Source organism: Seriola aureovittata, chromosome 1 (assembly GCF_021018895.1).
Source record: "Seriola aureovittata isolate HTS-2021-v1 ecotype China chromosome 1, ASM2101889v1, whole genome shotgun sequence".
In the NCBI taxonomy this organism is placed as follows: domain Eukaryota; kingdom Metazoa; phylum Chordata; class Actinopteri; order Carangiformes; family Carangidae; genus Seriola; species Seriola aureovittata.
Window position 1 is genome coordinate 2,738,010 of NC_079364.1, and position 26,998 is coordinate 2,765,007.

Below are 26,998 nucleotides of genomic sequence, written 5' to 3' on the forward strand. Positions count from 1 at the left end.
ACAAAGCTTTTCCAATCCTGTTCTCCCTTAACGAACTAGAAGAGGTGCTGAATACGCAACTCTTTCCACCAAAACACTGAATGACTCCAGATTCTCAAATGAAACGGCCTTTGAGAAACTTCCTGAGCACATTAGGTTATTTAAAAAATAGAAGAAGACATTTATGGAAAATGATCTAATCAAGGGGCAGATATTCCTTGAAGTCAACATTGAGGTATTGTTGAGGAAGATCATAGATTATAGGGGAGGTTAGCCAGTGGCCCTTTTTTTCTTCCACATCGCTGTAAATCTACAAACTGGCAATAGTTTGAATCATTTCTTGGCTTAAAAACACCCATTAAAAACTAATACGGGCTCAAACCTCCAAAAAATAAAATCACGAATCATCTCGAACAGGGCGAATGCTGCTGAGAGGCAAGTGACAGATTCTTCTTAATGCCCAAGGTAGTAAATTTCTCTGGGAGCAAACTCAACGAACCACAGAATGCCTTTACAGTGTTATTATAGCATTATAGCGGCTGTTGGAATAAGCATATTAAAGTGCTAACTACAATCAAACACCTTTTTTACCCGTTACAGCTGCAGGATCCTGAAATGTATTGTTTTGTCTATATTGTTTTTTTTTAATGAGCTATTTCATATTATCCACACTACTTTGGATTATTTATGCATTATTTATTAAATTGTTTATTTATTGAAAAAAAATCAATATATACTGTACTATATATATATATATATATACATGGTGTCTTAACATGTGTATTTGGCCTATTCCTGATATTTTGGATATATTTATTGTGTTTCCATGATGTTGAACTGTGTGTAATTTAGTTTTAATATACTGCGTGTACAGTATTTGCAGCTTGTAATCACATGATCATGGTTCACTTATATCTCACACACGATTTATTCTCATAACTGACGTGAGCCAGACGAGGCACATGTGAAAGGTGTTGCTCGCTTCTTGGCGTTTGGTGACTTCAGTCATGAAAGACAGTGATTGAGGGCTTCTATCCAGATTTGCATGTGCAGCTATGACACATTATACATAGAATTATAATATTAATTAATGTAATGTTGCAACATTGCAACAAAATGTACCTTTTTTTGCAAACCAAGAGATGTGAGAGCGTTTGTGTTATTGAATCCAGATGCATATAGCCAAGAGAAACACTCACATCTCAGAGGACAAAAATGCACAAACTAGCAAAAATCTTCAGGTGCAAAAAGAATCAGGAGAAAATAGTCACCTTCAACATAAATTACAGACCGTGTAATTCTAGGCAGCAGGAGGAAGGTGGTGGTGGCTTTTTGCAAACCAAACTGCAGAGCAGTCAAAAAAATGCAATGTATTTATTATTATTATTATTTGTTTTTTACACGCTGATTTAGCAGATTATCTCCTAGAAACAGAAACTGGTTTAATTGTACTTGAGTTTAAATGTTTTGTTGCACAGAGGAATTTGTCTGTGAGGACTGAAAAAACCTCACAGATTAGATCAAGGAGCTCTTCCAAGTGAAGCGTTTCCAGCACAGATTGGACACACCGAGCGTCCAAGAACTGTCAAAGCAACAATGGAATTAAATCCAATGAATTCCTTTGTGCATCTTTTTTTTCAAGACAGTTTCTCAAAAGGTCTGATGTTCCTCGTGTGTGATGTGCTATTTCTGTGCCTGCTTCCTTTATCTGTCTGGAGCTTAGGGCGGCAGACAGTTTCAGCTCATGACTGGATGGTGAGGTCATTTCTGTGGAAGGCCTCAGTTTTTGGCGCTTCACCGAAAAGGTTGTGATTCAAACACTAGTTAACAAAAGTCTTTCTCAAGTCTTCCTGTATTCAGTTTCGGTAAACAAAGTCAAATGTGTCTCGCTGGGTTCTGGATCTGGGACGCTGCAGGTTTCTGGAGTGATCTAAACACTCTGTAATTTTCCTGGAGACACTTGGAGAATTGAAGCGAGCGTTCGTGTTTAGAAACGCGAGGCAGTGAAGCCGCTGCACGAAGAGGCGCTGCTACATGCCGTCACAGGAGGAGCTGGCAGAACCGTGCTGCTCAGGACACACACTGCCACTTCAGTCACGCACTATTTATAACACTATAGCATCGTCTTGTTCTCGGAGTCATCCCAAACACTAACAAACAGAATCTATCAAGAGATCTGTGACCAGGGGGCAGGAAACTGTGTGGAAATCAAAAAGCAATTACATATACAGTGAATAATGGATTTGTATTATATAGCCAGATCTGTGAACAAGCAATTATTGACATTATCTTTAACATATAAAAATTAGTTGAGTGTCATTTGTGATGCTAAAGGTGGAATTGCTGAAAAAGAAATCCCAAGAGTGGGATAAAAGTTTTATAGATTAAAACAGAGGCTGCTGTACAAGTGTTTATAAATGCTGAAATATCCAAAATGGCGGTCCAACCTAAAACCTAAAGCCTACACAAAATTGGGAGACCTGAGCTGAAGTCAGTTGTGGAGAGGCAGAGTACATGAGGAGGTGCAGAGGCACAACAAACCTCACAGCAAACGTGCTGCAAACATCGGAGTCCCAGTGTTTTTTATCTAATGCATCAAGTGTAGGGACCTCAGCGGCGGCGCCTGGCCTCCGCTCCAACACAGCGCTCAGCTTCACTGCAGAAAAACCAAAAAAAAAGTCATGCAAAACAAATAAACAACGGGGGTGACTGAATATAAGCAAACAAAACAAGATAGAACCATGAGGCCAAACAAAGCTCACAGGAACAAATCCAACTACAAAACAGCAGCCAAATAAAAATAAATGTGGGCAGGTCAACGGGGTTTGGAGCTAAAACAGAGGCACGGACTAGATAAGTGGTGTAAAGGCTTGTGAATGTGAAATGGTTGTAACTACATGCCTGCATCCAAATGCTGCCAGTCACATCAAGGGACAGGAACCAGGAAGAGAATGAGCACAGGCCAACAGGTGCCTTGAATAACCTGGCTCTGATTAGGGAGTCTGGCCTGGGGCTGCGTTCACTAACCACACACACACACACACGCACACACACACACACACGCACACACACACACACACACACACACACACACACACACACACACACACACACACACACACACACACACACACACACACACACACACACGCACACGCACACGCACACGCACACGCACACGCACACACACACACACACACACACACACACACATTCCCCACCACCACCACATCTGTGTTGAAAAACCATTAATATACATTCTCAACAAGGCGTGCAGTGCTACCGGAGCGCACCTGTGTAACCACGGAGACAGGTTTACACACATTAGTCACCTGTAACTGACCACATGATCAAATGGTTGATAAAGTCGTCATGTTGCAATATCCGTATGTTTTAACAGTCAAATGACTGTTATGTGACCGACTGCAGCACAATAATGAAGCCATTTTGAACCTGGCTTTCACAAAGAAACATGATTTTGTGCTTAATCACTTAAATTTTGGCGAATTAGCTTTTTCTGATACATAATTTTTACTGTCATTGAATATTTTAAATTTCAAAGTCTTGAAATGATCATTTTCCTGCCTTCACCCTTCACTGCAGGTTTGTTTTCACATATCTTTCTTGCCCTCTTCACTGATACAGTCACAGTCACGACACAAACATCTCCTTTATTTCATTTGTACATAAAGTCCTTGGTGGTGCAGCTGCACATATTATAGCTCCGTCACTCGGCTCCTCTGCTGCATCTCTGCACCGCCCTGGAACACTGACCCCAAGTCTGAGGCTCTGATTTCCTGATAATATTTTCACTCAGTGTTTCAGACGGCGGTCAAATGGAAAAAACACCCCTGAGCTGCTGTGAGGGGTCAGCGTGTCCTCATCAGGGATCTGGGCTCTGAGATCACAGGTGAAGGTGTTGGTTGATGCTGACATCTAGTGGTGGAAGCTGCACCGGCAGCACCGCATCACTGCTGGAGGGGAAAACAACAACAGAAATCAATAAATAAACGAATGCACATGAAATAAACACACAGTGAGGCAAATAACCTTGAGGTGCACCGTGATTTCCTACTGCCCTCGAAGGGGCCATGCAGTCTCCTGTACCAGAGATAACCACAGAGTCACCTGCATCAAACATTCAGCCTTTATATTTGTTTTATGTCACGAGGCGACGAAAACTTTGTGTGACGTGTGTCATATTTAATCATCATAGTTTATTTGATGTTTGTTTGCTTTTGAATTGTAATGTGAAATCACCAGCGGCTTCGTTTACTAAACATTTTTAAAAGGGAGATTCCACATTTTACAAAACAGAATAAACCTTTTAGTTCATGTGAAAAAATGAAAATATTTTACCCAATTTTGCCACTAAGTTTTGAAAGTTTTTAAATAAAAGTATAATGATGATGATGATGATATGATCCATGAGGATTACATTAAAACTGGACACACACATACATCACAGTTTGTTAAAATAAATGAAAATACTACTGAGAATTACATTTAGTTACAGTTTAACCATTTAACCGTTCTCATTTTGTGTGATGGTTTTTATTCCATATCCATACAGCAGTTAATAAAACTGTAAGACTTTAATCGCCCTGCCATTATTAGTGAGCAGATGGTAAATATGAAGGGAGCGCTGTCTGAACTAAAACCTGCAGACTTGCTCTTCAAAGGAAGCAGCTTGTTCCTGTGATAAGTTGCTTTATCTTCTTCCCTCTGCTTCTTTTTCTTTTTTCATGTCACATCAAAAACCATAAAAGTGACAGAAACCACTTTCAGTTCGTCTCCTTTTGAAAGTCGGCGGACGGCTTTTGGACGATGACAACTCAATAATTTTAAAATCTTTTAACTGATCTGGAAGTCGTATTGATGATTTCTCTTTCTGAAACTGCTGTTTTGAAGGAATCTCCAGATGTATGGTTGGCACCCTAATTCAAATCCATTATGGTTGTTGGTGCCTGTTTATTAGCGTCCCAAAAGAAAAGCATAAACAAACATTAAATATTAACGCAGATGTTTTTATTTTTAGCCGCTGTCACTCAAGAGTCTGAGATGACTCACAGCACAAACGTGAGCCGACCACATCGAGGCGTGGCTCCACTGTCTGGTGCTTCTACTTTTAGAAGACACAATAGTTTTTAGTCATCGTTCTGGTATTTGCTTCTTTATTATATTGCACATGTAGAAACTCTCCTCCGATGCCTCGGTGTGAGTAGTGTCATCCAGAGCAACAGTTGCTAGGAAGAGCATGTGACATGATGTGACGCATGTGTTTGGCCAAACAAGCTGTGCATGTGACACGCAGCCACGTGTATGAAGGAAATCAAGGAAACTGAAATTTCTGTCTTTACACTTTGTTTTTTTTTATATATAAATAATGGATCAGTGGAAAAAAAGGGTTGTTTGTTTTGAAAACCCCAGAGACTTTAAGCTTATTTATTGTTGTTTCACAGCAGTTTTTCTGACTTTAAGTCTGATCCCTCGATCAAATCATCAAACACAAATTATAAAAACTTCATGCTAAAATAAAGAGGAGAGATCTCAGTTAATTAAACCAACAAGTTTTCAAAGTGTTCAGTCTGGCAAAAAGAACATGGTCCTCATGTGAGAATAGAACAATACGTTGTGTTCAGCGCCATCTCGGCTCCATGTCACCAGGACATATACAACCTAATATTAACATAATTGTTTACATGACCATTGCTTGGCGTCCTTTGGCTCCATGTAGAATAACCTTGCTCTCACTTATTAAATACATACTTTTTTTTTATAGTATCACTGGATCAAATGACTAAATATAATATGCATGGAGTTTTGTGATAATTAGATAATTAGATGTTCTTGCTAATTGTTTTGGTTTTATGGCAGAATTACTGTAGGTTCAGTTCAGACAAGACTGTTTAATTTAACTTTTAATGAATGTATTGTATGTATAAACAACAAATAAAAAAAAACAAAAGCAAATACAAAAAACCCCAAAATAAAGCAAACCAACAAAAACCAAAAATAAAAAATAAATAAATAAAGACAAAAAACCCAGTGCATTTGGTGCCACCTCCAGCACCAAATGCAGACAAGGGAAGTTGAAAGAAAGAACCAGATTACATTATTATTATTATTATTATTAATATATAATTATTATACTTATTATAATAAGTATATTTTCCAAGTAAATGCTAATGTTGCTGTGTGTCTGCTTGATGCCTAAATAGGCAACTGTTTCACTGAAACATGAATTGAACATAATAAAATAGCATAATGAGACTGAGGTGTTTACATGGTCGTCTCTGTGGTATTATTAACTTCAAATAATTAGTGTTCATACAAGCTTGTCCTTCAGCTCCATGCAGGCAGTGACCTTGCTACAAGCTGTTCACATGAACCTTTGACCCGTGAACGAGTCTCTCAGCATCTGTAAACAAACGCGTTTATTTTGGTGCCACCTGAGGTTTCGCAGCCGCCCACAAACGCAACACGAACGCGCAGTCGTCAGAGCTGTCGCCTGAAGTAATGGTTACTATCTGAAGCTTTGATGCCGTAAAAGACATTAAGGAGTATGAATGTAAAAGGTTTTTCTATGCCACCATGTGAAACACGTCTAAACTCAAAACATTTTCTTTTCCTTTCCATCCCATGTATTGTCCTCTGCTTCCTCACCGGTTGCCACTGACACCATGAAAGCACAAATGTCTTCTTCTACTGAGAATCCACAGAAGATTGCGCTCTTCCTTTAAGATGTTAAAGCTTGTCATGAGAAAAAAGAAACGCAAGAAACTCCAAAATAGGCTCATAAAGCTTTTATTGGCTATTCACAATGAAAAGTTAATAAGACGCAGCCAGTGTGTTCCTCATGAATGCCATGAGGCTGATACGGATTCAGACTATAGCCAAGTTGAATAAAGGCTTTTCAAATTATTCTGGATTGCATTTCTTAAAATAGGATTAAGTGCCAACCGGTGGGATAAAGACAGGGAAGGTGTATCTAAGGGTTAAACCTATAAGATATCAAGGCGGAGCCATTCAGCTCTCTCTCCTGCCTTCTGGGTCTCGCTGGTTTCTGCCAGACACAAACCCGAAGAAGATAATTCAACTCCGACAGTGAAGTATCCTCCCCAGACCTGCAGAAATACATCCTCAGACAACACACACACACACACACACACACACACCTCATGCACGTACACACACATGAATCACACGCTCTCTGTGGGTTTTAAAGGGGCATCATTAATGCTTTTTCCTGAGCTCGATGTAACGTAACAGTCGGACATGGACTGTAATTAAACCCAGAGAGGAAGCTCAAAGCAACAGGAATACATAAAGCCACAAACCTGGCTCCGTCTCACAAACAGCTTCCCAGCATTCGCTCTGACGGCTGACCCGAAGCCATGCTCTTCAGTCAACGCCGTTAGGACTTTGTGTTTGTTTTGCAAATCTTAATTGACACCTGGATTGAACAGCTCCTGACAGCGTGCGAGGGAAGTGCCAGGCCAGCAGTTATTCAAATGTCACAGGCCTGTGAGTGAGTTAGAGAGCACCTCGAATGTGGTTACATGTTGTTACATCTTCTGCAGGAAAATCAAGCGCCGAGTTTCATTCTCACTCTGACTCTGAGTCAAAAACCATTCAAACCTCCCGAGGAAACCGCACAGGCTTCGGCTTGGTGGAAATTATGCACTTTTTATGATCAACTGAGGAAATAAGCGAGAGCAAGCGCAGTCGGAGTTTTTCATTATGCCTCTCCAAAGATTTGCAAAGTGTTTCTGTTCAGTCTGAGCCACAGAATCTTTAGCATACAGGGAAAACACTCATCACATCTAATGTTTATCCGGAACATCTGAGTGCTTCATTTTGGAGAATTTACTGGAGAAAAGAAAATCATTTCAATTCCACGCATGAAACTTTAATTCAAAATTATCATTGTGGATTTGAAAAGTACATTCAAACAGCTGCGAGCTGCTTGCAAATGCATGGAAACAACGTTTTATGAAAATATCTTTTAAAAGACGTTTTTCTCATTTGAAACCAGATGCAGCGTGGCCAGTCAGTGTTTCCGGTAATCACACTGAATTAACTTTATATACAATAATAGTGAAAAAGAAGCTTCAAAACATTCAGATAAGTGCCTTTATGATATTTTGGTTGTTAAATGACCCTCTCACAGCCATTTCTTAAAGTGACTCGGACTGATAAAGCCTTAGAGCTCTGTAGTCCATATATCAACTTCATTATATAATCTTATATAATCTTAATTATCCTACTGCTGAGTGAGCACTATCTTAATGTTATTAACTATTAATCACACAAAATTATATCTCCGGACTCTCAAACCGAGTGTCTTATTGTTATGAGGGGAAAACTTCATTTTCTGGTGATTTTAAAGCTTTTACTTCAGTTTCCATTTGGGAAGCCTTTTGTTACATAATACACATGTACATAGATTTAATATTTATATTTAACATTGCAAATTCAACATTTACATTTAGATTTGACATTTACATTTAGCGTTAACATTTAGTTTTATATCTAACATTTATATTTATATTTAACATTTACATTCAAAATTTATTTTTATATTTAACATTTACATTTATATTTAACATTTACATTTATATTCAACATTTATATTCAACATTTATATTTAACATTTACATTTAACATTTATATTTAACATTTACATTTATATTTAACATTTACATTTATATTCAACATTTATATTTAACATTTACTTTTATATTTAACATTTATTCTTATATTTAACATTTACATTTATATTCAACATTTACTTTTAGATTTAACATTTATATTTATATTTAACATTTACATTTAACATTTACATTTAACATTTATTTTTATATGTAACATTTGGATTTATATTTAGCATTTACTGTATATTTTGATTTCAGATTTAGTTTTTGATTTCACATTTACATTTAATGACTACCCTTATAAAGGACTTATAAATGGTTTATAATGAGGTTATCAAGGAAGTTAACACTAAACCATAAATAAGCAATTACGAACAAGTTATAAGAGTTTTCATACATTGATGCAGGCTCACTATTTGGCATGATCAAGTTAATGCTTGCTGCTCATTAATCATACATATGAATTACTACCATTTATAAGTGGTAAAGGAGCCTAATTGTAAAGTGTAAACACATCATCATTTATTAATGAGTTACTATAAGGCTCCTTTAACATTTAACATTTATTTTATACATCGTTAACAATTACATATAACATGTTTTCTGTTTCAAATGAGCTAAATATTCAAAATATATCAGCTTACATCAGTCATGATTCAGGTAGAGAAGATTAAGTCATAAAAATACTGTATGACATTTTTTATCTGTGTGATTCTGTACATAATCCCTTCTTCCTTGCAGTCAGTCTGAATGTGTCTTTTAACTGTAGGAGCCATACAGCTTGTGCGACAGTACAAACAATGTTTTCCAATTCAACATCAAATAGAATTTATCAAAAAACATGTATGCATGAATACATGCATGGATGAATGAATGCATTCAGCTTTCTATGTCAGAAGCCCGGGTGCATGAAGGAGTAATACGTATGAATGAATAAATGAATGAGCCAAAAGGGGAAATCCTCTCTCCGCTCACTCACTCTGGTGGCGTGCTTGACGAGTCTTTGTTTTAATGAGGTGAATTTATTTACCTATATGTGTTTAGAGTATGTGGCCGTCGAGATAAGAGCTTCTCGAAATGAACGCCTTTATCCGAGAGGAAGCACCAGCCAGAGAAAGGGCTCCGGTCTGCAACAGGCATTTTCACTTTTCACTTTGTCTTTTTAAAGACAAAGTGAAAACCATAACAGCCTTTGATGGAAAGACTAAGATGAGAAAATCCTCAGATATGTAAAAGAGTGTGATCTTATAAAAGCTAAACCTGTTTAAATGAGTTCTCTCATTTAATTAGCTCATCAGGCCGTTTTATTAAAGCCCACTTTGTAGAAAAATGGCACAATCCTGGTGAAAATCAGCTGCTTCTCCAGGGATCTATACAGTTAGAAATGGATCAATAGAGGCTTTAATTGAACTATTTGTATCCTTAATATCTGGCAGCTCAGCAGTGAAGATGACGTCTTCTGTGAAGCATTGATTGTGTGATTTTTTCTACTTTCGGAGCTGGAGGCCATTTTGTTTTCGGGGGGTGTCCGTCCACCCGTCTGTCTATCTCAGTAACACCTTCAGGGAATCGCTTCAAATTTGGCAGAATCATTCACTTTAACTCAAGGATGAACTAATTCAATTTTGATGCTCAAAAGGTCAAAGGTCAAGGTCACAGCGATCTCACAAAACACGGTTTTGGCCTTGTGAACGCGATATCCCGAGAACTCTTTGAGGGAATCCCTTCACATGTGGCACAACTGTCCACTGGGACTCAAGGATGTACCGATTAGGTTTTGGCGGCCAAAGGTCAAAGGTCACGGTCAGTGTGACCTCACGGAGCACTTTTTTTTAGCCATAATTCAAGACTTAACACAGCAATTATGTCAAAATGTAATATTTGATATGACTCAGGATAAACAAGGCAGAGGCGGAGGCGGTAAGACTAGTTCTTCAAACTTAAATAAAGCTTAGGTAAACTACCTGAACTAAGTTTTCGTTTCTGTAGTGTAGCACTCAAAATTTTCCATGGATGTCAAGGAAAACTGGTCTTAAAAAAGGAAAAACGGTCGTCGAGAGGATTACACCCACTGTGTCAATTTGTCTCCCAGTTGTCACACGCCTCCTGATCCTGACCTAAATGATGGCACCTTATGTCTTCAACTTTTACAAATTCACTTCCTCTAAGTTAATGTGCAGCGTACCTGCCAGATATGAAGACAAAACAGCTTTTCACACTCATATCTATCCTGCTGAGCACCGAGCGAAGACATAAAACTTGAATCAGTATAAATGTGCCGTATCTCTGCTGCGGATCTCTCGGTGATGGTGTGTTTTCCAGGTTTTAGAGTGCCTCAGCTTTTTACTTTTTCATGGCTCTCGTACACTTTTGTTTTGCACTGAAGTCTGAAGCCTGTTTATCTCCTCTGTTCGAGATTTAGACATTTCTATTATTCACGTCCCCGGCGAGGCTACATGATCCCATTAGCTTCAAACGCTGGCAGGCCACGCGAGGTGCCGGGGACAGGCTGTCTGTGAGGAACTCGCTGTGCTCGGGACAGTAAGACGCTGTTGAACCTCATTTATGGCAGTTTATCAACAGCTGGCCTCCAGACGACGACACCTTTACTGCACTATTTTAAATAAATGTCATTTGGGTAGGATTAAACAAACACGCCTGTCTGGACATGTCTGTTAATGGATTATAAAACAGACCTGTCTCAGTAGCTGCTCCAGAACTGTGTCCCATTCTCTCCATGTTTCTAAGAGTCATCAATAGGATTCAAGTGCATTGTGTTACCATGTGGTTTTAATCATCAGAATCACAATCTGGTTTATTGTTGAGTTTTCAACACACAAGGAATTTGTTTTGGTGCATATCAATAAACAGTAAGAAGAAAACAAATATAAACAAAGATGAAACAAGCAAGTACTGCTGCTATATGTTATACATTGATGCAGGCTCACTATTTGGCAAGATCAAGTTAATGCTTACTACTCATTAATCTTACTAATGAGTTACTACAATCTATAACTGGTAAAAGGAGCCTTATAGTAATTCATTAATATATGTTGATGGGTTTTACAGTTTACAATAAGGCTCCTTAGTAGTAAGCATTTACTTGATCTTGCCAAATAGTGAGCCTGCATCAATGTATGAAGACTGTGTTATAACTTGTTTAGAATTGTTTGTTTAAGGTTTATAAAGTATTAACACCCGGATTAATAACCTAATTAAATATAATCTTAGTATTTCTTTAGTTTATTTACTTTTGCCAAGCTGGTGTCATGACTGTCTTATTCTTGAATTTTAAAGTTTTAAAGTTTGATGAAGATGTTCTAAAAGTCTTTTAAATGTTTTTTGTGAATAACAAAACGTTATTTTATAGACACTTTGTCACTTGTCATTATGTTTCTGTGTCACCTATTTGTCACTTTGTTTTTTTCATCAATAATAAAAAAAATAAATGATCTAAAATAGATGAATAAATGTTTTTTTGTCGAGGTGAATTTATGATATGAAAATAAACTTGTGACTTTTGTTTGCTTGTGCGAGAGTGTACAATATATATTCTGTGTGGTGTGCGTTTGTGTCAACAGGAAATCGATGCTCATATCTACTGCAGGTAGATTGATTTGATTCTCCAACAGTTTAATCGAAACTTGTTGTTTTTTTCTTCAGATGCATTAAAAAAACAAGTAGAACCAACTCCTTGTTTGAGCTTTGAGTGCCACTTCATCCGCCTCACTCGTCCACTCAAATGAATTCAGCCGCTGCGTGACTCGGTTAACTGAGACACACACACACAACCACACACACACAACCATACACACACACACACAACCACACACACACACACACAAACACAAGTACCTGTGAGTTCACAAAGTCACACGTCACTTGGTAGCCTGATATAGACCGGAGACAAAGGCGTGGATGAAACCCGAGCCCCGTCAGCCAGCCTCCTTTCTGTTGCCATGACGACAGCAGCCGTTTCCAGTGCGTTGGTGAGAAAGCAAAAAAAAAAAAAAGAAAAGGAGGACCTCAGAGGACCTTTGGCCACAGGCTCCACCCACTAGGGGAATTCACAGATCTAACCTGGCAACCTGTGAAGCAACCTGGCAACCAAACATATAACAATACATTCAAGTTATTTAAACGGTAACATGAAATAATGAGGCGGTAATGAATTGGTGTTCCCCCAAACCCCCTCAACCCCCTCTCCACCTTCTCTTGTCCAGCAATTGGTTTCCATCTCCCGTCCTGTGTGGCTCTTTCCCAGCCTGCAACTGGACGCAGTTCAGGGCGTGTTGCTGTTGCTGGCAGGTGTAGAAGCAGGTTGAGCAGGTTGTTCCCTGAATGCCTCTCTGTTGGGCCCTCCTCCCCTCAGCGCCCTGCGTCTCTCTCTCTCTCTCTCTCTCCAGGCCGATTGCTGATTCACTCTCGCATGTTGGCAGCTCGGTGAAGAGATTGTGTTGCTTGTGCACCTGTTCTCATCTGATACAGCTTAAGAATAAGGTAAGGATTTACTGAGGAGGGATTTAATTTTTTGTCTTCCCTCATTTTCTCAGGGACCGTGCGAGTCTAGAAATTGGATGGAAGAATTTTTGTCTAAATGTGTTTAATAAGATTTGAGCCGCAGCTATATTTTTAAGCTAAACCTAAAAAAAAGAAGAAAAAAAAAATCACAAATAACCTCTTTTTAATATATGAAGTATAAAAACGTCATTTACGACATTCTTTATATTCAATAACTATAACATCAATAAGTTTTACTTGAGAAGTGTAAAATGAAACTAAAACTTTCTCCATGAAAGAGTAAAAACAGAGTTTAAGAAACATAAACGCTTTTATTTTCAGTGTGAAAGTAAAAAGAGTTCATCGCAACAAGGGACAAACATACTGTGGGATCTTATATAACCTAAACAGGGGAATACATTACACAAGTGTTTGATCAGTTTTACAGTGAGAACCTGTAACACACTGAAATATGTGTCTAAAAAACACTCTATTATGAATAAGAGATACGCAGCCAGAATTTTCTTATTTATAATTATTAGCGAAAATTTATAATTAGTGTAAAAAAGGTACTTAATTCAGAATGGCCCTTGTTCTGTTATTGGGTCATTAGTTGAAGTGAAGCTAATTTTAACTGCTTCATGTGTAGTTGGGTTATTTAATCTAAAACAATTAAAACATTTTGTTTTAACTGATCATGTTTTATGTGTGAAATGTTAATTTGAAAAGAAACTTTAAACTAAAGCTGCTAAATAAATGCACTGGAGTATAAGAGAAGCATAAAAATGGAAGTACACGTACCTCCAAAAGTACTTTCAACTCCCTGCTCGGCTAATACACGTACTGAGGTTGTACGATGCAGTAAATGGACAGCATAAATAAATAATAACACAGGTGAGCTTTAAACAAACTGAATGATTTATAGCCTAAATGTCAGGGAATTAGTGTCTGTGTGCGTGGGTGGCATGATTCAGAGTATTTACAGGATGTGTGTTTGTGTTTGGTTGAGACTGTGTGTGTGTGTGTGTGTGTGTGTGTGTGTGTGTGTAGAGTCACAGCTGGCAGAGCTGGTAGAGGTGATGGCTGGTACAGACTCTGACAGACCAGCAGAGTGGGAACTCTTTTCCAACAGGCGGCTTCTGTGAGCGCGAAGGGTCAGAAGTAAAACGTCTCTGCCGGTTTCTTTTCGTCACACCGACTCTGACGCTGGCGGCCAAATGGCCTCCCAGCAGCACGGGGAAGAGGTGCTGTAATTCCTGGAGACAGGGGGAGAGGGTGTGTAGATATTTTGATTATGGACAGGATGTGACAAACGAAACAGGAAACAGTTTGTTTTTTTAACATTCAGTAAACGCCATACAAACAAGCAGCAGCAATAAGAGCCGTCTCTGGCAGATATGAAGCAATAACCACAATATTCTAGCGTTTAAGAAAAATGATTACAGAGTTTTTTTGTGTGTGTGATCTTAAAATATATCCCCACTGACCATGAACGCACAAATCAAAACAAACCAGTGACTCCGCTGAGCTGCCTGTTAAACAGGTTCTACATTAATTTGTCTCATTTACACCAGATCCTCAGCCGCCTGCAGCATAATTACACTTTTATCCTCAACAGAGCGTTCAGTACGCTGGGATTCACACTTCGACATGCCAATTTAAATCATTACTATTATTATTATTATTTAGCAATATTTTTTTTTTTTCTTACAACTAGCATAGTCAAGAAACAGTCTCTGCAGATTACATGTAATACGTCTTAGCCTCTAGGTCAGGACAACAAATTAGCTCTTCGTTTCATAACCCTGCACAGGACTGGGAGTGGAGTCACTGTGCCGGCAGCAGTGGTATTTACACTTAACAAAACGTCAGTGTAAGAACGTGTTTTTCTTTCGGTGATCCTCAGCGGTCTGTGAAACTACCAGGAGACCAAGAGGTTTTATTATTTCAACTTTGCTTTTTTGCTTTTTTTTTTTTTTTTTTTTTGTCCGTTTGGTAGATGGTTTCATTCCCATGATCTTTAGCTGCTGTTTCTATGGAGACGATGCAAGTTAAGACTGCAGCAAATTCAGTGCGAGCGCTTTAATGTTGCAGCTTTGAAAAAAACAACAACAACAACAACATAATTGCCAAATATAAGAGTCTCAAACCGACCTGTGAACTGTCTCAACATAAGGTGTGAATGCAGCAGAAATTCAAGCTCTGTGATTGGATGTTTCCAACCGAGACTGGGCAGATGAGAGCGATGATGATGCTCAATAACAATGTTCAGCCAGGGAAACATCTGTACAGGTACAAATGAGCCGGTCAGTTTATTATTTTCACCGCTGCAGTTGTGCTCTAAATTGTTTCACCCTCCCCACCCACCTCCTCCCCCCCCACCCTCTTTCCCCATCTCAACCCATTTTCCTTTAATGATGTGTTCTCAGTGTTGTATCATCAGCAAACTTGAGCGGCTTGATTGATCCTACGTTCACACAGCAGGCTGCACCATTAACAACCCACAGGTTTTCCATTTACTTCCCACAGAGCAGAAACATGTGGGTGATAAAAAAGACTCGTTGAGACGCTGACCACACATGAACACGTCTCAGTGTTTCTTTGACAATAAATACAACTGTATCTTAGTAGTTTCAATTTTGGATTTAAACGCACCGTCTGTAACTTCTGCATCTGGAAGTCTCTCAATCAAAACAATAACAAAAGACCACAGTGTCAGTGGTTCAGGAAATCAAACAGACCCGGTGATTCTAACCGTTAAAAACACTGAATAAACCAGTTTCCCCATTTAAAGTCAGAGTTTGAGCGACGCCGTACGGAGGACAGACACGTCAGGGAACAGCTGGAGATGAGATTGATGCTAAACCTTTGTTTTGATCGTTTCTCTGATAACTTATGAAGCAGACGTTCAGCAGGTTTTTACCAGCAGCTGAATTCTCCACAGAGGTTTCCTCCTCTCTATAACAAACACACCAGGGGATTAAATCAGTAAACGAATAAAGAAGTTTCACTTTAAAAATCACCGATGCTCTTCAGTGGACACAGGACAGGACGTCTCCAGCGGCTGGGAGCTGAGCTGTCGAACATTTCCTCAGCTTTTTTTCCTCCCGTAACTTCAGATCCAGGCGTCCAACGACTAAAATCCTTCATCTGGTTAAAATAGAGTGGAAAACCACCGAGGTGTAAAAAGTGTCTGTAGCTTAAAACTAGATAAAAGTCAATTTTAATCTTCTGGCAGGAAACTAGGATACAGCGTCATTGACAGGCGACCAAATGAAACAGAGCGTTACCATATTAAATTTACGTATTTCTCTAGGTTGGAGAATTGATGAAAACATTTGTGAAAATGTAAGAACACAACTCAGCTCACTTTTAATTTTAAAATCCTATGGATATAACATTTTTGATTACACAGGAGATATAAAACCATCAAGGTTGGTAAATTTAAAAGAAAATGAGTTATTTACAAGAATCACAAAGTTCAGAGGGCTCCTGTATAAAACCACAGTCACAGATCTCAGTGGAGATTGTGCAGGTATGACTGTGCTGAAACCCACCAACAAGCTCCCGATGTCGCCGCCATGTTTCATGACGTGTTGTCCCATGTTCACCGCGCCGTCAACTGAGCAATTCCTTGAAAAACAAGGGGGTGGGACAAGATCAGCCGTTTCAAGGATTTTCATTATGACTCGAGTCGGTGCAGGTGACCTGTGCTCTGAAAAGCAGCTGCTCTTGTGGGAACAAACAGAGACGTCTGGATGCGAACTGAGTCTTGGCGTGAGGTCGTGGGGAGTTTGAAGGCCGAGTTGAACAAGAGTTTTAACACCCGTGACTCCGTCCTGATGCTTTTCCTCCTGCGCAGGAGGTGAACAGACTCCTCAGTCACCGGGGAAAATCAGGAAACAGAAAATAACCAAAAAACTCTTTACATTTTAAATCAAAAGACAAGGAAGGAACAAAAACATCTCATATAATTATACTGGGAAAATAAAGGTCTTCATTTTCAGTTTGTGCAGTTTCTGAGAGAGGAGCTGCTCAGTTGTTTTAACATATCATTAGGGAAAGTGCATAAATGTTACGTACTTGTTCTGGAGCTCTGAACTATATCACATGGTCTTCATTCAATTTTCTATTCAGTTCAGTTTTATTTATATGGCGCAGAATCATAACAGAAGTTATTTCAGGGCACTTTTCATATAAAGCAAGTCTAGACTGAGCTCCAATAATACCCAACAACAGGACATGTAATAGGACTAATAATAAGAGTAATAATACAAACAATCACACGAATAATAATAATAATAATAATAATAATGGTAGCAGGTGGTGTTCATGAGCAGATTAAGTTTTCATTATAATGTACATGTAAACTTATTTTGACTATTTTGAGCAATTTTATAACATGAGCTTCATGTTTTATTTATTTATTAATTCATTTTTACGTTGAAAGCAACAGCTGACAAAACAGTTTGAACTCAAGGTCCACTTACATCTGTTCTGGAGCTTTTGACCAACTTGAGCTCAAGAAGTTTTGAAAGTGGTTGGAATAATTGTAAAGTTTGAACATCTGTAGTGTCACGACAACGGAGCAAACTTCATCACAATCTGCTGTGAATTATTAATATAGACAAGAAAATGTTTTAAAATGATCCTCAATCATTTAATGTAACGGTGTGAATGTATGAAGTCAAAGTTAATAAACAATAATATTGCTTTTCCTATAACATAACCTGTATTAATGTTTGTTTATGATTACTGCCATGTTATACCGATGGGAACTGGCCTCTGCTGAGATTTTTTATTTTGTTTTCAAGCAGTAAAATGATGTTTTCATGTTCTCTCTTGTGTTTCAGAGTGAAACCGAAAGGGGGAAATGGAACTGTATTTAAAAATCACAGCAGGCCTCCTTCTGATTGTCCATGCCTTCCACCTGGCATCGCTCCAAGATCCAACCGACTCTCCGGGGCGTACAATTGATAAAAGCTGGCTCCGTGAACTCGCCAAAAATACAGCTGGAAGTCTAAATGCTGCAGTTACCGGAGAGAAGGCAAAGTATGATCAGGAAGCTGATGCGACGGCTTCGGAGCCAAGTAATGATTACAGTGGAATAGCATCTGGCTCCATGGCAGCATTTAATGCAGAAGAGGAGAACCTGTCGGGCCATGAAAGCGGTGCGAATAATACATCTGATGATCTGAATGTTGTCGCTACCACGCTGCCTCCCGCATTTACTAACGGCACAACAAAACAACCTGAACTGCCAGACGCCACAGTTTCTCCAAACACGACAACTGCACATCCCACAAGCTCAAGTCACGCCAACGTGACAGAAGCGGAGGACGGCTCTCATAACTCGACCACGACCCTTCAAACCTCCACCACTCATTTGATTTCACAAAACTCCACCAGCTTTCCAGATTTTTCCAATCGTACTGATTTACAGTCTACAACCCCGCCTCCAGAGAGAAACGCCACACAAGAATCCACAACAAGACCGAAGGCACACACGGGGTTAACCAACAGCACAAGCACAGGATCTACCAACACAACGGCCGTAACAACCACAGCATCACCAGAGACAAACAAGACGTCGACCCTGTCTTCATCTACGACAGTGCTCCCCTCTGAGACCACAGAGACGAGCCCTGCGACCACGACCGCCGCCGCTCCGAACACACCTGAGAAGGCCAACAAGACAGACAAAGACGCCGCCTCAGGGAGCAGCTCAGAAAGAGGTACTGCTACTGTTTCAGGTGTCACAGTATCCGGTGCACATTTCTGTGTCCAGAAACCTGCTTTGTGTGTCTTCCTCGGAGCGTGACATCACTTTATAGACAGATACTGAGGGAAAAAAAGCATTTATGTGACATCCCCAAGCTCTCCTGACTGACTCGTGTAAGGAGGTTTGACAGATGTTAGCATAAGAGCTATAAGGCAACAAAACAGGCACAAAATCCTTTAGAGACTTGGTTTAACGGTAGCAGTGTGCCCCGTTGCTCAGGAGCAAATATATCACTGTTACTTTTTTTTTTTTTTTACGCCCTTTCCCTGACCCACATTTACCTGCATCTAGGACAAATGCCCTTTCTTTCAAAAGGAAAAGGTTGGGTTTCAGGCGCTATCGATGTGGCTGCTGTGAGTGAAGGGATCTGTTACAAGCACCTTCTCAGTACAGGACAATGAAACCCTGTTTTTGGGGCAAGAAGAAAAAAAGAGAAAAGAACTGTAAGAGGCGGTCGGGGACTGAGGTCAGAGATACTTTTGCAGCGTTTGTGCAGGGGCGTGAGACTAGTCTTTGGTGTTGACCGTGAGATCAAGGAGGTAGGAGAATAAAGGGCATAGACACTATCTATCTATCCATCTATCTAAACAGCTACTTTTCCTGCAAAGTATTTGTGGGCGAGCTGACTACCGACACTGTGACGGGAGGAAAACAAGAGGCCCTAAGAGAGCCGGTGCGGGTTTGAGATTAAAATAAAACTCGCATCACATGGACAGATGTGACAGCAGGACGTAACACTAACAGATGACGGCAATAAACAGTGGGAACACAGTTGTGAAACTGCGGGCAACACAGTTATATTAAAAAAAAAAAAAAATCTGCCCCACAGTTACCCTGACAGGCACAGCGTGTGCACGACAACTGTACAAAAGCACAGACGGCAGAGTACAGGTAAACAAAGAGTCTATAAATATGAGCCTACAAGGCAGCTTCGCTTTAACTGACAACAGTAAATAAAGGTAGGAACCCTCCACTCAAGTGGCTTTACTCACCTGAGGCTGGAATGATGAGGTGTTTGGGTTCGATATCTTACCTTTTCTGAGTGAACTGATTAATGCTCTACTAACTACTACTAACTCTTTAGAATGAAAAGGAACAGATGTTTACTGTCAGTATTTTTAGGAGTATATAAACAATATTAAACCATACAATTAAAATAAATCAAAACCAAAATTAAGACTTATTAGACCACTTTAAAATAGAACCCATAAACTTACAAAATAATATTAAACCAAATTACTTTTACCTAAATTAGCAAATTGATAAATTGCTTTGGAAATAATATTAAACAAAAATACCTTTACAAAATGAGGGAATCAAATAAATAAAAATGGCTGGGAAATAAATATGGCACTACGAAATAAAAGTCTCAGGAAATAAATAAATATGGCACTACGAAATACAAGTGTCTCCCGAAAAAAATAAATGTGGCATTACAAAATAAAAGTTCCCTGAAATAAATAAAAATGTCATCTCAAAATAAAAAGCAATTTATTTATCGACTAAATTATATATTTCATATATTTATATATTTCTACGTTTATTACCTAATTTATTTATTTCAGAATTTATTTCATAGCTGTATTTATTTATTTAAGTATTTAATTTAGATTAAAATGTTATTCCATATAGGAAATCCTTATTCTCAGCAGGGCAAAACACAAAGTTCAACTCACAGTTTTGGCGCCAGTCCTTTAGAAACAGGTGCAGGTGCTAGAGAAGCTGGATGGAGGCTGAGATGGAGTCCTCCTCCGGATGCACACCTACACCTTTGACGTATTCTGTCCTTATAGACACTCAATGTTTATTGTTCCGATCAGCAATGGTGTCTTCCGACCTTGCAACTGGTAAAGTTTAGCATAGCACGTGAGTCCTGCCCGATTAGCAATGGCGGCGGTGATGGCTTCCTCCGGTCGCCTTCAGCTTAGCACAGACACACTCGTACAACCGAATCAACCGTGATTAAGCGAAACCCATGGCTGTCTCCCGGCTACAGTGTTTACAGACACTTTCACCAGCTGTTTTAACCCAGTATTTTGTCATTATTTCTCCTGCTCCGCGTATCTCCAGCGCCTCGTTCGTCTTCTTCTTCTTTGGTGGTAAAGGCGGTTGGAAAACCACCTTGTAGGCGCACTACCGCCACCGACTGGACTGGAGTGTGGATCAGGCCATAATGCGGGAAAATAAAATAAGAGAATGAATGAATTACTTAATTAAAATAATAATAATGATAATAATAATAATATTAAAATATTTTTGCATCCCGTCCTCTGCCATACCTCTGACCAATTACCACCAGTGACACAGACTGATATATACTAAAACCAGTCAGAGTAACTGAAACTAAAGACACAATCTGTTTTCTCTTCTTTTTAGTTCATCAAAGTTTGCTGCCCATATTGTTTAGAACGGTTATTTTAATTACTTGTTTAACTATTTACATCATAGTTTACTTATGACCTCTTTATCTTAACCTCTCTGTTAAAATTTTTTTCCTTTATTAAACTAAATTATTCTCAGTTTAATTGCTTTACAGAATTATCGTCATGTAACTTTATCAGGAACTGAGATGTTTAAATCCCTTGCTTTTACACTACTACTACTACATAAAAATATTCACTCACTGCAGCTTCCTGACCTTACTAAAACAAGGTGACATATACAATTGTTACAATGACATCAGGGTCTTCATGAACTGTACTTATGTTTCATCGTAATACAACAAGATTAGGAGTCTACAGCACATACTATCAGCTGTGTGAGGCTGCTCTAAGGCACAGTGCTGCTTTGAGCTAAATGCTAACATCAGCATACTAACATGCTCACAGTGGCAGTGCTAAATGTTAAAGCACAGCTGAGGCTGATGGAAATGTCATCAGCTCTGCAGATATTTGGTCTTAAACCAAAGTATTGGACAACTGTGAATTTTGAACCGGTGATGGTGCGAGATGAAAGGTCAGGGGATCACAAAAGTTAATACAATTCCTCCTGTGGTGGACATTTAATGACGATCCATCCAGCTGTTGTTGAGAAAGTTCATCCAAAAACCATAAATGTCGACCTCATGGTGGTGCAAGAGGAAAAGTCAGGGGATCACCAGAGTCAGTAAGATTTACTCTCTGGATAAGAGTGCGAATCATATGATGACAATAAGGGGGGTCAGCTTTTTCTCCAGGGTGAAAGGGAACCCAGTACAGTGTAGGTGAAGTTTTTCTGTCCTTACAGTTTCCCCTGAAATGTAGTAAAGTACAAGAACATCAAATACCTAGCACCAGAAAGATGCTGCTGCAGCAGGATGGAGAGAGAGCGAGCTGAACAAAGAGGACCTGCCTGTATAGACTCAGCCCACCAATCAGCAAACAGATGATCAACAGGAAACACCAAAATAAAACAGGATGTAACAGTACTTTAGTACAGAACTTACAGTAAATGTACTTAATTACTTACCACCGCTTCTAGTACAATTACTTAGCCTTCAACACACATATATTGTAATATTGTTCAACTCATCAATTACCCAACAAGATAAAACTCCTGAAATCCTGAGACCTAACATTAGTTAGCTAACTTGTACCTTTAGGTTAGATTTAGAAACTAGCTAACATTAGTCAGCTAAAATATAAGGGCTAAAGTTACAAAACTTTAACCAGTATTTTGAGCCCTACTCTGCATAATGTAGATATCTGTACCAAAAATTCACAGCAATCCACATGATAGTTGTTGAACTGTATCAGATCCAAGTGTTGGACTGACAAACATGCATGGAGCCATGTCGCCACCATGGCTAAAGACACTTTAACATATGAGGGATTTAGAGGAAGATAATATAGTTTATTTGTTTGCCAACATGGGGTAAGATCACCACGTCTTTACTTGAAATGTTTTCCTGGCAAGGACAAATAAGACATGACTAAAGCAAACTCTTTCACTCATATTTTATTTATGACTATTCTCAAAAATAAAACAGCTAAATAACAAGAATTGGAATACACTGTGTGAAAAAGGGTCTTTTGGTTAAGTTTGCCTCAGGTTAAGGGTAAATTGATCCTAGCAAGTGGGTAAATTGAGCCATTTGTAGATAAACAGAGCCACTGAATTTTTCATGTGTGAGTGTTGATAAAAAAACAAATGGAGTATTTCAATGTCAGAGGATGTTGAAGACAACTCTGTCACTTAAAAAAAAAAAAAAAGCATTTTCCCATCCCCTTTTCCCCTGAACACAAACACTGAAATAGATGGGAAGAAAAAATAGAATTGTTGGAATGGAAAAGGTTAGAATACGTTGGTTGCTTTTATCCGTATGTCATCTTTTTAACAGTATGGACGCCCTCACATCTTTTGATCTATAGCATAAGTTTTTTACCGCTGCCACAATGTGAGAACACAGATATCGGCGTGTGCAGGTAGTAATTAACTCCGTGCAATATTTACATGTAAAGAATTGTTGTATAATAAGTGATCCATGGAGAAATTAAATTTGTTATGTCATTCAAACTCAAATTAATGGTGATATCGTATAATGGAAACTAAAGCAGCCTAATGTTCAGTCACATTTAACCCTATTCAGAAGATGAGCACAGGCTGCTGCTTTAAAATATTCAAATGTATTCAAGAAATGATCATGATTTTGGCATGTTAATTGCATTAATTATCGCAGTGTATATTAAACAAATCTGTACAGATGACTGACTGGGATGTGTGTTTATGCAAAGTGCTGCCACTGGAAACACGATTTCAAAAACACATTTCAGCCATAATTAGCTGACAATTAACCCTCAAAGACAGACGTTGATATAAACAATGTTATTGTTGACAAATTATTTACCGCTCTCTCCCATCCCCTCGACCGCTCTTTTCTCCCATCAAGGTTTGGCGTCAGATCCACACAGGAGTAACAGGAATGGGGCGTGGGGGGCGGTGCTGGGCACGGCAGTGGCTGTGGCCATCGTGGGACTGGTGGCCTATGTCATCCTGAAAAAGAAACACCAGAAGGCTTTCTCTCACAGGAAACTGGTGGAGGAATATCCCTCAGACCCAGGTAAGCAAGTCGCTTCACCGACCCCTTCAAGTAAATTCAAAATAAAATAAAACAAAAGACATGCCGTATATAATTACACTGCTATCTGTGATTGCTTGATCAGGATTTAATTAGGGATGCCAACTTGCTCTGGCAAACTTTTCAAATTAAAAGAATAAACAAACCCTCTGGTAGGTGGGGAGCTAATTCCAAACTCAGAACAAAATGCTAAAATAAAACACGATGAGTGAGTCACTCACTCACTTGCAGGCTCAGTCAATTACGATTGCCTGCTAGTTCAATATTTTTGGCAAACAGTGTGATACATGAACCCCGGAAAAACAGGGAATAGTCATTTTTTACACTTCTTTTTTTAATGGATTACACAAACATGAGTGTTTAGAAGTGCTACCAGGTGAGTTTTGTTAGCAGTCTCTATCATATTTAATGCACAGAAATGAGAGTGGTATTCATCTTCTCATCTGTCTGTAAGTTTTCCTTTTAGCCCTTGGTTTCTCTCTCTCTCTCTCTCTCTCTCTCTCTCTCTCTCTCTCTCTCTCTCTCTCTCTCTCTCCCTCTCTTTCTCTCTCTTACACAAAAGCCCAAGCACATAACTGAAATGAACTGCATGTGTGTGTTTTTTTTCTTCCTGCTGCAGCATACAGGTGTGCATGTCAGGTTGAAGGCTAATTAGCTACTCAGCTGTAGCACATGGTCAATCTTAAAAACATACCTGCATATCTGAGGTCCCGTTTTATACTGAAACTAAACTAAAGTGTGTTAGGTGGATTTTTTTTTCCTTCAGTACCACTGACTCATTAGTTTAGATGCAGGACAAAAACAAAGATAAATTCAGTGATAAAAGGAAAACATGAGTCAGTATTTAATGTTAACGTGTCTAATTTCCAGTTCTCAGATTAGACAACAGCGACCCTTTGGATTTGAACTTTGGCGGTTCGGCCTATTACAACCCAGGACTCCAGGGGGACAACATCCAAATGACCAACTTTCCAGGACGCCAGAGAAACTGAAAGGACTCCCAAGACCAAAGACATGAACTCCCTTGAAAGAAAAGTCTGTCACCTACTCTAACTGGCCTTTGATAGACAACTGATAATGTGGAGTTTTGTGAATAAGACTGTCTGAAAGTGAAATTTGTGGATGGAAATCACAAAGAGAGTTTGTCGGCCACCACAAATGACATTAATTGTCAGAATATAAATCGTGTTGTGTAGATTTATTGCACTGAACTAAAGGGATCACTGAAGGAAATCTGTCTGAAGTACACTGCCACAGCCAATATTAACTCTTAGCCATTTATGTATGTTGCCAAAGGGAATAAAATTCTTCATTAGTCTTTCCTAATGAAGAATATGCTTTGCAGTCAATGAAGGATATTAAAAATTCATATTTTCTATAACTTTTGATTTAATATAAATCATTTTTTGCGTGGCTAGGAGCCACAAAATTTTGTTGCAGACAAGCAAAACAAAGACATTAGAATATAATCTGATCAGATAAAGAGAAGAAACTAGAATGTGTCTCCTGCTGATGCAAAACATTGTAGAAGAAAAGAAAAGAAAAAGCAGCCTAAGTAACAGATGAGACAGGAGGCCTTTGCGATGAAATTCAGACGCCATGGTCAACAATAACATTATCCATATCAGCTATCACCTGCTGTTATGGCATCAGGAAGGCAATAAGAAATTTAATTTGAACTGCGCCTTCAGATATTCCACAACTGGCAGTCACAGCCAGAGACTGAGAATTCAACCGTCAAACCAAAGACTTGAATTTGTTTTTCCACACCAGTGAGGGAGGTAGGTGGGTGTGTGGTGGGTGGGTGGGTGGGTGCGGGGTGAGGCTGGGTACTGTTTTGTTATTCATAGACTAAGGTTTTGGTATTCAGAAGGGGAAGTTGTGTGTTTGGTCTTTTAGCTCTACTCAGTAGCAACAACTATATCATCATAATATACTGCTTAAATCTTCTGACCTCCAGGTGTCCAAACAGAGATTTGAGTTTCTCGCAGCGACAGCGTGCACCTCGGAGGGTTACACACCGGCTGTGTACCTGGATCAAAACTAGAACATGCCTTATTGTGAATACTAAAAAAAAACTATATTTTTGTTGTTATTCTTCTCCTGTGTTTGTTTTAACTTTGAGTGACAACCTTCAGCAAGGAGAGCGTTTAGTATCTGACTCTTACAATGTGGTTGGACTCTTGTCCTTTTGTATCTAATGCATTTGTACGATAAAATCTAACAATACTACATAATTTCTACAATTTCTTACTTTTCTATGTTAGAAAAAACAAACTTTTATAACTTTACATGTGTAAACAATACATCCAGAAAAGACCTTTTTCACTTCCCCTGATCCTTTCATTCATCATTACCTGAGTGAGGCCCGTGCTAGATCAATATGCACCCTGATTATGATTGATATGTGTCTCAGCTCCGCCCAAACAGCCAACAATAACTCTAAATCTTTTTGTGGGGGGGGGTTACATGGAACAGCGGATCTGCTTCCTTCCCTCTCTGTAATTTCAGACATTGATCAGTGTGAGAAACCTTTTTGTGAGAGAGTTTAGTGTCGTACTGTTAAAGAATTGCAGTGATTACTGCAGAAATAATGCAGAGCAGATGGTGATGGGAGACTTCTACACTGGTTGCCACTTATTGTAAAATGTAATGAGACTTGATGATGCCTTAATAAACAACCCAACCCCCCAAAAATGTAAAAATGTTTTGTGTTTTTAACACACACACACACACACACACACACACAAACACACACTCAGTATTACAAACATATTTTGGCAAACACAAGTTTCTTTCATTCATCACAAAAACTTGCTCTATGGAGAGATTGTGCCTGTTTTAATTAAGCACAACAATTTAGGATGTGATTGTTTGGCACTGTGCTGAAATCAATTAACTGACGCCTTCCTGAAGAATGTACATATTTCAGTATGGGGTAAAGGCAGGTTAATTTACACCTCCAGCTGAGCCAAATTAATTCCAATGAAATTAAATGATTGCTATCTAAATGGAGGCTATGTC

At 38.9% G+C, this 26,998-nt stretch overlaps 1 protein-coding gene and 2 long non-coding RNA genes across 3 annotated transcripts; 1 reads left to right on the plus strand and 2 right to left on the minus strand.

Annotated features, from left to right (window-relative positions):
- Window positions 1–987: 987 nt before the first annotated feature.
- Window positions 988–12,976, minus strand: LOC130172699 (uncharacterized). Its single transcript, XR_008828322.1, has 3 exons — window positions 12,846–12,976; window positions 12,492–12,736; window positions 988–3,953 (listed from the first exon to the last, which is right to left on the minus strand). It is a non-coding gene; the product is annotated as an uncharacterized LOC130172699 (long non-coding RNA).
- Window positions 12,977–12,998: 22 nt separating this feature from the next.
- Window positions 12,999–26,679, plus strand: muc15 (mucin 15, cell surface associated). The gene is made up of 4 exons (XM_056381566.1): window positions 12,999–13,136; window positions 17,990–18,871; window positions 23,786–23,956; window positions 24,845–26,679. The coding sequence occupies exons 2-4, from the start codon at window positions 18,010–18,012 to the stop codon at window positions 24,964–24,966; spliced, it is 1,155 nt and encodes a 384-aa protein (XP_056237541.1). The 5' UTR covers window positions 12,999–13,136; window positions 17,990–18,009; the 3' UTR covers window positions 24,967–26,679.
- LOC130172705 (uncharacterized) lies at window positions 15,596–23,751 on the minus strand. The gene is made up of 3 exons (XR_008828323.1): window positions 20,595–23,751; window positions 16,694–16,769; window positions 15,596–16,286 (listed from the first exon to the last, which is right to left on the minus strand). It is a non-coding gene; the product is annotated as an uncharacterized LOC130172705 (long non-coding RNA).
- Window positions 26,680–26,998: the final 319 nt, after the last annotated feature.